Source organism: Glycine soja, unplaced genomic scaffold, assembly GCF_004193775.1.
Source record: "Glycine soja cultivar W05 unplaced genomic scaffold, ASM419377v2 tig00005439_1_pilon_451196_845285, whole genome shotgun sequence".
In the NCBI taxonomy this organism is placed as follows: domain Eukaryota; kingdom Viridiplantae; phylum Streptophyta; class Magnoliopsida; order Fabales; family Fabaceae; genus Glycine; species Glycine soja.
The window spans coordinates 373,071-384,611 of record NW_021143612.1 but is presented as its reverse complement, the minus strand read 5'-3'; the positions used below and the strand labels follow the sequence as shown (position 1 = coordinate 384,611).

Below are 11,541 nucleotides of genomic sequence, written 5' to 3'. Positions count from 1 at the left end.
TAATATAGTGTACTGCCTGGGTTGATTTTGTTTTCAATTTGCAAGTTTAAATAATATTAACAAAATAAATAATATAAAAAAATGCAAAAACAACATCGATTTTGATAGAACCGATGTTGTAATGCACCATACAACATTTGATCAAAACCGATGTTGGTTTTAAATTTTATATTTTTTTGTATATTTCTTACTATATCAAATTAGTTTTGGGAAGAACCGATGTTGTAGTGTATTTCAACATCGGTTTTCATAACTAATGTTAAAAATGATACTTTTAATGATGATAGTTTTAACATAGATTTGTAATCGATATTGAATGTCCAAAATAATTGATATTAAAAACATTTTTTCTAGTAATAATTTTTACACAATACGCAAAAGAAACCTAGAAAAAAAAAATCCATGTCACAAACCCCATACAATGGCCAAATGTGCATATTAGAAAGAATGCCATTTTATCAAGTAAAAGGAAGAGATTTTATGCTTCCTCGTTAAATTTTCGTTACTATTCTCACTTGAAAGGAATGCACTCTTTCTATGTCTAAATTTTGGGAGGTATAAATGACATGACCTACAACATGACCAATGAAACCCAATAAGTAAACTAAGTGGCATAAAGACATACTCCACCCTACTTAGTTCATGTTTGTTTCTCTGGCCAAAATGATCCTTCTTTTTGCAAACGTCAGTTGGATGCCACAGGAACGCTAATCCAAACATTGACTTAATAGGACCTAACTACATTTTTTCTTTTAAACTGAAAGTCCGCTTTACGTGCTTTTTCTTTTTCTTCTAAAGACATATTAGAGATTAATAAAACAGATTAATTTTAATGTGTTTTGTGATTGAATAATGATATTCATACAACCATTTTGTACAATAACTTGTACAACAATAGCCAAGTCAGCAAAAAAATCAAATTTTAATAAGAAAAAAAAAATTATATTACCAGGTCAGGAGAAAAAAATCAAATCTTAATTTAAAAAAAAAAAAAAAAAAACAAATCCTGTTTCAATTTAAATGTAAAACAAAACCAAATCCCGTTCCTCTTGTCCGTGTAAATAAGATCAACTTCTATTCTCTGCTTCAACTGTAAATTATACACATTCATATATGAATCTCCTGTAAATAAGATCATTAACCTTACTATATAAAAGCAGGTGACGAAATTCCAGAATCTGGTTGAGTGGTTCTCTTCTGCATTTACTTTAAATCATATTTACATTGACCCTTTAAACAGTTTGGCTTATCAATCTGTTGTTCTCAGGATTAGGCGATTATTATCAGGTAACACAACATAATTTGTTGAAAAGCAATCTCTTGGAAAAATCATTGAAGGTGGGGAAAGAAAAGAGAGAGCGATGAGACGGTGAATGAAAAACACCACTGGATTTGTTAATGTAGAACCTCCTCTTGGAAGGGAAGGAAAACCTCCTCATGAGTAGGATGGTTAGAAAACTAACAATTTTGACATTACTAGATTTACGAGTAACTTAAAAAAGCATCATTAGACAAGTTAAGGGAATGCACCATAATAAACAATAATACAAGCCAAACAGCCCTGTATAAGAATATTGATAAAATTTCTAAGAGAAGAAAATGATGAATACCTGTGCAATAATGCAGTGATTAAAATATCTCTTGTCCATTCGAGACTTGTCATTATCAAATATTACCTCATTACATAACAAAGACTGTTCAAAAGGAAACATAAAACAACTATTTTGACAAATTGGAAAGGAGATCTAATTATTCATCAAACTCGTGCATGTGATCTAAAAGGTAGTTGGCAGCCAGCTCCTCATTTTTGTTACAAGCGAAGTACACCTCCAATACAGTTGCACGATCAAATCCCATTGCTTCGAGCTGGGGCAGAAAACAAGTATCAAAAGTTAATGAAATTACACAAGAACTAGTTATCAAGATATTCACCCTGCTGTTCCTAAAAAAACAGGAGGGTGCTGTTTTCTGCTTAAGATCAGAAGTGAGACTACATTCTTTATTTATGATGAACATGTAACCAAAATCCACATAAATTTTTAACAAATGTTAAATGCAAGCAAAACGTCAAATGCTAATTGTACAACTCCACAAACTCATCCAACTGTATCAGTGACTCTCGGTAGGTTTAATCGGAAGAGTTTGGATTACATAGTCAATACAAGTTATATAAAGCTACCATTATTATTTATATAGACTTGGGCTGTGTTTAGTTTGCATTAAAGAAGCCAGAATCCTGTGAGAAGAATACCTCCCTCATCGTAAAAGCGGCATTACAGAAGTATCCTTTCATATTATATTACTAACTTAATAATGCAACAATAAATTTCTATTTTTAATAATTAGTTTTGTTGTTTGGATAATTGGTCGCACTTTTCTTATGAAATGGATTGAATTTCTATTAGCCCACATACAACAAACTAATACAACCCCTGTTGCTACATATAAGAAACAAATGGAAACATTCTTTTGTTCCTAAATGTAAGAAACACATGAACACTATCAAATGCATTAATTGTTAATTTCCTTCTATAACCTTATTTATTGTAAAGATTATTAACGAGATAAGTCATATTCAATGGTGGAAAAAGTTATTTCTTGAAAAATAATGTCATTAAATGCAACCACCACTTAAACCATTTAGTTCAATGGGTATTTTTGAAAGAAAAAAAAATTAAATTGATGATATTATTAATTAAAGTTAACCAACTTAACTACTTTTATTGGTCTTGATGATTTAGGTATTTGTTTATTATATATAGGAACGGAGGTAGGTAACCAACTTAACAGCTACTATTGGCTTTGAATTTAATAGTTATATATCTAAAAGTGATTTTCATTTACACTACTCAAACAGCATTGCATCAAAATCACTAAATAAATGTTTCCAAACATAAGCTCATTCATTAAAACCTACTTTTTTAACCAAAACAAAATATTCTCATCACATCCTATTATTGAATTATAGACCATTAAATATGCAAAATTACAGATGAAATTTATTAATGTAAGAAAAAGAAGCCAGGCAGTTTAAAATGAGAATAATGTTCCCTATGTTCTAGGGGCATCAGACAGGGAAAACATATGAAATTCATTGTTTAATACAGACAAGACTCGAGAGGATAGACTTACACGTTCAATTGCTTGCCGTTCCTCAGGGGTGACTGTCACTGCTTGCGGCATGGCACTAGCTAGCTGTCCCAGTATATTTCTAAAACATAATAGAAAATTAAGTCACAGGACATCATTGATAGGTAAAAAAAATAACAACACAAAGAAAATGCAAAGTATAGTATAGATTAACCCTTACCCCTCACCCCCTTCAACGGGTTCATTAATTAGGCGAAGGAAGTCAACTTGATGCTCTTGAATCAATCGCATAAGATGAGGATTTTGTTTGCCAAGCTCTTGTAGCATAGGCTGCAAGAAACGCAAAATTCAGGGAACTGTGATGAAGAGAATATACAAACAGAACATACACTACCAAGGCAAAGAAGAAATTAAGAAAACCTGCAATATTTGTGGATTAGCCTGTACCATAGCGCGTAAGGCTTGGAACTGAAACACAGCACAACATTGAAAAATTCAGCATCGACAAGCCTTGCAAGTACAAAATTAAGTGGTGGGACAAAGGCAAATAGTGAATACCTGTTGACTGTTGCGAAGAAAGTCTAAAGAGCCAGCACCAGCAGCACCAGACCCAACATTTGGAAGGCCCTATCATTAAACAGTATTGAGTACACCAAAATATATTTATCCTTTATCTTTTTTTAGTTGATAAAAAAATGTTTCAGAAGCTACCTGGGGAAAGAGATCTAAAGGATTGGCATTAGGTCCACTAGAAGGAACAGATGCTGGTTGTGCTGCCTGTGGAGCAGCAGCTGGAGGATTTGCAGGTTGAGCACTTGCAGGCTCTCGGGTAACAGGTGGAGCTTCAGCTTGCTCTGGTATGCCCTAACAATTATCAACAACAAACAATATTTTAATTAAATAGAGTGCAAGAGAACATAATAAAAGAACCAAAGCAATAATCCAACGCTAAATTTCCAAACAAATGGAAGCAAAGCCAAACTGTAGAAAAAACAGCCATTAAAATATAAAGTAGTTATATCCTACAACATACGGAATACAAATATTCAACAGCTCTCTCAGGGTTGTTATAAGCAGCACGAAGAGCACGAACAACAGTATCCCTGTCCCAGCTTCCTCCACCCATGTCAAGGATTTGCTGAATGGTTCCCTCCAAGTTACTTCCAGCAACAAGATTAGATGCTGCCTGCCCATATATATCAGACTCTGGCCTGCTTCAACAAAGTTTCTTTTAACCAGATTTAAAATAAACCAATGGGAATTGAAAGAATGTTCTATCTTCAAAATAGATATCTAACAAGTAAAAGGTTAATTCCAATTATAACAGAAAAAGGAATATTACACAGCAGAGCCTGAAGATATAGGAGCAGGAGCTGCAGCAGAAGCAGGAGCAGCTGGGGCAGTAACAGGTGTAGGCCTATCAAAATGGAATGAAGTTGTAGAAACAATACATTTGACGTAAAAAATATTTTAATTAAAATTTATCTAAACAAATAGAAAGAGAAAGAAAAGAAATGAAAAAATCACGACTGACGTTGCTCCAGTTGAAGCAGGAGCTTGAGGCGCAGCAGACACAGAGGTTGAAGTAGGAGTTGCACTTGCCTGCATAATTTGACACATCGGTTAATGGAATTTTCACAAGTTAAAAAGAGGGGAATATATTATTTTATTATTATTATTTCTACGTCACTTAATAAAATGTCAACTTCATAACAATTTTCATTTTCTTTCTCTTCCCTTTCCCTTTCTGCTTTTTCTATTCATTATATTCTTTTATGAGTGGAATAGAATTAACAAGTACTAATAAAGATTGAATAAATAAAATACTGCTCAAACAATGCATGTCAACTTTGCTCTTTCAGCTAAAGCTATTCTATACATGACAAATTATGAGACATCATTCGATTTTTTAGAAGGAAATACTGCCAGTTGTCAGAAATACTAACAATGAATAGTCTCAGTTTATTGGTGTTCAATTAAAAAAAACAGCCAGTCAAAGTGTAGTAGACTACTAGAACAGATAAGTGGCATATGGCTCAACTATAGAAAGATAAAAAAACAAAAAAGAATAAACAATAAGAAAAGCCAGGCAACAGCAAGTAAACAGAAGTCCATGTGGGCCAGTACTAAAGTTTAATATTTTTCTTGAATCTCATTGCGCAAACCAACCAATCCAATCAGTTCAACCAGCATGGCTTCATGTCCAGTACCAAGCCAAGATCATGGTCAAAACTGATTAAAATGGGATTGAACAAGTAAAAATTGAATTCAGAGTTCAGACATAAAACTTAAATTCTGAAGGGGTGTCCATGCTTTGTCCCTATTTTCCTTTTACAATTGCCTTATTATTTTTCACTATGCATTAATTGATATTTTTCTTGAATCTCATTGCGAGAAAAATTTACACAACAGCGAACCAACAAAATTTACAAAGCACCATGTATTCGTACAAAAACAAATCAAAGAAAGCAAGGTTACCAATGGCAGAGCACTATAACGGTTATTTAACAACATTGGTTGAAATGTAAAGAATTCCCCCAATTGGAATCTTTCTTCCAACCCTCATCCAATGTTGTTAATAACCTTTATAGTGCCGCCATAACATTATAGCAATATGGTAGCACTATAATGGTCATTTAACAACATTGAATGAAGGTTGGAAGAAAGATTCCAATTGGGTGAATTCTTTCCATCTCAAACAATGTTGTTAAATAACCATTACAGTACCTCCGTAACTCTAACGTAATAGCATTTTGGTGACGCTATAATGGTTATTTAACAACATTGGATGAGGGTTGGAAGAAAGATTCCAATTCTGTGAATTCTTTACATCTCAACTAATGTTGTTAAATCATAGTTGTCAATAGCGGCCGTAGCGGCCGTAGCGGCCGCTATAGCGGCGGAGCGGCACCCATCTGCGACGGACATGTGTGTAGCGGCGCGGTTTCGGGTCACGGCTGGAGCAGCCGCTATCGTGGCGGAGCATGGCGGAGCGGTTTTTCGCGCCGCTACTTCGAAGCACTGGTGGTTATAAGTGGGTTCAGTGGTTCTATTCTGTGTTGCTTCTTCTGCTTTGTTCTTCCCAGAGAGAGAGAGAGAGAGAGAGAGAGGGAGGGAGGGAGGGAGGGAGAGAGGGAGGGCTCTGTGTTGCTTCTTCTGCTCTGTTCTGTGTTGCTAAGAAACCCTCGATCTCATATCTCACTTGACGAAGTTGCACCCGCGCGCTCCACTAACTATTTATCTCCACCTATCCCAAAATTGTCCAGCCTTAACAATTATCTAGTATCTACCATGTGTGTACAGTAAATTCACATTTTAATATACCATTAGGGGATTCAGCAAAAAAAAAACATATATACCACTAGGATTGGCTTATGTAGAGGCAAACGATATTAATATATAATAATATAGAAATAATATTAAATAAATATAATAATATCATAATTTTATAATATTAAAAACTTATATATATATATATATATATATATATTTTTGTTTTTGAACATATATATTACTAATTATTTATATATTTATATTTTTGTTTTAAAGTTTAACATATCTAGTTAAATTGTAGCCGAAAAATATTAATATATAATAATAATGTTAATAATTAAATAATATTAAAAACTTATATATATATATATATATATATATATATATTTGTTTTTGAATATATATATATACATTATTAATTATTTAACATATATAAAAAAAAAACATTAGAAAAGCAGTCATCCTGCCATCCACTATCCCGTTATCCCACTTTTGGGGTCGACCGCTCCGCTCCGCTACACCGGTATTGACAACTATGTTATAGTGCCATTATAACAAATAACACTATAACGTGGCATTTTTTAACCCCTCCACTATGACCATTTAGTGTTATGGTTATAATATGTATTGTTATACTTTCTTGTTGAGGTTTGCTTTATTAAGATGTTGAAAGTCAAATATTTATTCTACATATCATATTAAATTCTGTTTTGATACTATGATATTTTTTTAAACCTTATTGTATTAGGTAAAACTCTTATGAGTTTACAAGTAAGTTTGTTTGTTTTTCCTTTCTTTTAATAAAAAAAAAAACTTACTTTTCTTTGGAAGAAAAAATTAACACTTTTAGACAAACATGCATATCATTAATAAGAAAAGGCCCAAAATAACACTATATACCAATTGATGCCACTCTTTCCTTTTAGTGGAATAGAAAATGCTTGCATTTGTAACTTGTTTGGGTTAGACACATGAGTAGAAATTGATGTGATTAAATTTTCCACTGAATCATTTTATATGCAGTTATTCTATAAATTTTAATGTAAAATATCAAAACAATAATCAAATCAAGTAGTGGAAAAGCCCCAAGAACAAGAATAGTCAAATAATGTTAATATAAACAACAGTGCTCAATAACATAGTATATTAACTCACCTTAACTGAAGGAGCAGTTGAAGTAGTAGATCCTTCACCAGATGAACTCTTAGTCTGCCATATTTTGAGCATAGTATAATGTAGTATTCAATAAAAGACTATTTATGAAACAATAAGAATTTGTAGAAGTAAACATTAATTTCATATGGATTTAACTCTTTACATAACTCTCAACATTTTAGGGTGCAAGTGATCCTTCAAGCACTAATCACTTGCAATGAGAAGATAATCCAGTCATACAGAAACATGCATGCAACAAATAGTCAAGGTAATTTAACAAGTCAAGACATAATCATAGTTATCAATCCCAGATAACAGTCGGGAGCAATCAACCCCAAAACCGCTATAGAGGGATAACGGATAGTAGGATGACCTCTATCATGAAATTATAGATGTAGATTAAATAACATATATCACATATATAAATGCTCAAAAAAGTCTCCACAATCGAAGACATACTCACAATTAATAATTAAAAGTCATAAATTTAAGCCAAAAACAGAGGTTAATAACAAGAGTCAATCAAGTAATATAAAAGGGAAAAAAAACTATAGCAAGAAATGTCAACATAATCACAATTGCACCACTTGATAACTTTTTGTAGAATATGAAATTAACCAATCTAACTGTTGAATCATTTGATATTATATATCTTATCATTTATATCAAAATTCACTTAATTTGGACATTTGTTGATTAGTTATGGCATTTGCTTATATTTTAAATAATTATTATCTATCAAAACAAAGTAGTGCGATGAAGTATCAATTAGTTTTTATTTACATAATTTTATAAACTTAATTTACTCTATAAATAGTTTCTATTCAACGATTCGATTGATTAATCTCATTCTACAAAAAGTTATAAAGTGGTTTATGTGTAAAAATTTGACACCTGGTGTCAAATTTGATGTTTTCATCAGAACACAAACCCTATTTTCATTTCATCTTATGCAGCTAAGTAAGATGAATTTCTTGTTCCCATTCTCTGAATATCCTTCACTCTTTAAATAAAAAGGAAACTCGTCACTACACTTGTGATGATGTATCACGCTTGGAATAGGAGAAATAAAAGGTTGGAATGGCAAAAAGTTCAAGGAGTCAAATTGTGGAAAATGAAGGCTAAAAGTTGGTTTATATTTAGGCACTTAGATAACATAGATCAGAATTTGCTTGCAATGGCTTGTACATGGAATTTAAACTAAAATACCAGTAGTTGAACCTCAAAAAGCATTCACATTGAATGACCAATCTGACCAAATAAACTCAGTAAGATCTCAGATTATCATTATCATCAACTCTTGTATGACGAACAATCTAGATCACTAGTTAGATTGTGACATTGCACAATCTTACAATCCAACCCCAACTATCTCAAGCAAGATCATGCATTGAATTGTGTCTAGGTGGGATCGCAGCAAGATTGAAGCAAAATTGTGGTATCAAATGATATTTTGCGATCATGTGAGTTGGGTCTCTCAGACCAAGTTGTGTGACCCGATTCTCCAAAACCTATTTTCCGTGACGTAAAATGTGTCTTTTGCACCATGTTCTCTCTCAAACAAACATTTACACAATTTCACCCTATTCTCTCTCAACATCTCCATCACTCGTTCTGAAATCTAATTCTGAATGTCATCTCTCTTGCCTCTCACACACCATCTTAATTAACCCTTTTTGCACATCTTCTGCTGTCTTTGTCCCTCTCTTCTTGTGTTGGTGGTCTTAATTTTGTAATCAATGAAAATGGCTTCTGATGGTGCTGGGCAAGGTGATAGTGGGAGCAGCATATGTGTATCAAAGGTGATGGTTAGTTCATTTAGTCTATCTAGGTCAAAACTTAACTCAAATGTTCTAACTAAACAACTTTTTACTTGTAGATATGTTGCAGGTTTCATTTCAAGTTAATGAACTGAGTACTTGCATTCTGGTGAGATATGTCAAATCATTGAATACAAAACTCAAACAAAATTCAATTCAGGTCACAATCACATTTAGTTTAGACTGAAATTGGAGGCATTTATACTAAAAATAAATTAAAAAAATCATTATAAATAATAAGTCACAGTTTACACAAACAATCACTGACACCATCAATTTGTTGTACCGCAACTATTGACAACCATGTCAGATTCAAAGCACCAGATAACTAATAGACCTAAACATAAACTAAGCACATAATAATACATAATACACATGTAGTTTTTAAGTTTAAACAACTATGTATGCAACCAAATAATTGAACACATTTTAGTAGTACAGAGATCAATGTACTTTTCATTTTCAAAATAGGAAAAAAATAAGTAAAGAAATTTTTACCTTTGATAACATAATTACAATAAAACTATTTTCAGCTACTTTATTTTCCTCCAAAGTAGTACCATCCTTTAGAACTTTTCCTTGATGAATAAGCATTTGCTGTGCAGCAGGATAGACATCTGCACCCTGAACAGTTTCTATATTTTTCTTCACTTCAGAAAGCTGTAAATAATATCCACAATTAATCAAATATTACAGACTAATTACTGTAGTTCAGAAAGAACAGAATATGGTAGAAACATGAGAGAATTGAAGCACATAATTAAAAGATAAATTAACACACTCTTAAACATCCTTATTTCACATATAACTCTAAAGTGAGGGGTGTGCTTAAGAGAGAAAAAGACAAAGTTATAAGTGTTGTTTAAAAAACTCGAGGGAGTGAAATTTAACAATTTCATTATTTGTTATACATTTGTATGCATTTTATCACACTCTCAACCATTTGTCTTAATCAACAGTTATAACTCCATAAGTTTCCTCTGAAACACAGCCTTCACTCAGAGAAGCCAAATTCCCTAATTTCAGTCATTCGTGATGGTTTAACAACAAGAAGCTCCGTCAAAGTCTTAAACAATGTCAATTCCAACAGCTCATAGTTAAGTTAATTATCAATCCAAGTGTATGATAGCGGTATATACAAAGTCAGTCATGTGCAACTATAATGATAATGATCTCCAATAGTAATCAAAACCAGTATTAATCCAGAATTTTCATCCTACGATAAACCTGTTTGAAATTCCCAAGAAGAAAAGTTCCAAACAACATCAAAGAGTGAAACTTATTCATTATCATGCTTCAACCATGCAACCACTTAGCCGCAATTGGTCTTGCACTCTTACCTAATACACAACAAAGAAACATGGCAGGTCATATTAATTCCACACCAAATCACGCACATACATAAAGCAAATTCAGAACCTAAATTTAACACAATTACAAAACATAAAAGATTGATCGGGGAATTGTAAATTGCCATCACTCAAAACCAATAAAAAAATTGACCAACAAGGAAAGTAAAACCCTAGTCAATCCACAAATTCAGGGTTTCTGCTCGCGCAACCAAAGCGAGGAAAAACAAAAAGGGGACAAGTCACGATCGAAATTCAATTGAAGAATGAGAGTGTTAGGGGCAAACCGTGTCCGAAGGGTTCACTTCAATTTCGAAGTGCGTGCCCTTGAGAGTCTTCACGAAAACCTTCATCTTCGCCGCTTTTCGCCGGTGCTCGATCGCTGATTGAACAGCCTCGGGAATCTCGCCGGCGAGGCCTTGCTCCACCGATCCGAAAAGGGGTTTTGTGCCCTAACGAAACGACGACGCTCCAGAGAGAGAGAGAGTAACTGAGTGCACAAGAATGCCCCGAAACGACTGTGAGCTAATCACGTTTTTATTTGAAAGGCGAAACACAACATCCCTCGTTTCGTTTAAATAGGGATTTGTTGGGAGATTATTGCCACGCGCCGTGGTTAGGGTTGAGATTCACGTGTCGGCGATGGCTCTATGGAAAGACGCGTGGACACTGCATGCGCGAGTGATATTCACGTTATCAAATTGGTTTGGGCTCTAAGTCGAGAGGTGTAGGTACATGCCTGTTTGGGAAAGAAAGATATGATTAGTTTAGTTGTTTATTTTAATTGTAATTAATTTAGAAATTAATTATTTATAAAAAAATAAATAACTATTTTCTATATGTGTATTAATTCT

At 33.2% G+C, this 11,541-nt stretch overlaps 1 protein-coding gene across 1 annotated transcript; it reads right to left on the bottom strand.

Annotated features, from left to right (window-relative positions):
• Nucleotides 1-1,535: 1,535 nt before the first annotated feature.
• Nucleotides 1,536-11,244, bottom strand: LOC114404177 (ubiquitin receptor RAD23c-like). The gene is made up of 12 exons (XM_028367272.1): nucleotides 10,975-11,244; nucleotides 9,837-9,998; nucleotides 7,519-7,572; nucleotides 4,625-4,692; nucleotides 4,433-4,507; nucleotides 4,124-4,301; nucleotides 3,802-3,954; nucleotides 3,649-3,717; nucleotides 3,511-3,558; nucleotides 3,311-3,420; nucleotides 3,133-3,211; nucleotides 1,536-1,866 (listed from the first exon to the last, which is right to left on the bottom strand). The coding sequence occupies exons 1-12, from the start codon at nucleotides 11,038-11,040 to the stop codon at nucleotides 1,750-1,752; spliced, it is 1,179 nt and encodes a 392-aa protein (XP_028223073.1). The 5' UTR covers nucleotides 11,041-11,244; the 3' UTR covers nucleotides 1,536-1,749.
• Between the last annotated feature and the right edge of the window lie 297 nt (nucleotides 11,245-11,541).

What these genes read in the sequence shown, in the direction of transcription:
- LOC114404177 (XM_028367272.1), bottom strand. Translation starts at nt 11,040, where the DNA reads ATGAAGGTTTTCGTGAAGACTCTCAAGGGCACGCACTTCGAAATTGAA. An exon ending in CAACTGCTCCTTCAGTTAAG is followed by an intron (nt 4,693 to 7,518) that starts GTGAGTTAATAT and finishes CAAATTATGCAG; the next exon opens with GCAAGTGCAACTCCTACTTC. An exon ending in CTTTAGATCTCTTTCCCCAG is followed by an intron (nt 3,718 to 3,801) that starts GTAGCTTCTGAA and finishes GTTTAATGATAG; the next exon opens with GGCCTTCCAAATGTTGGGTC.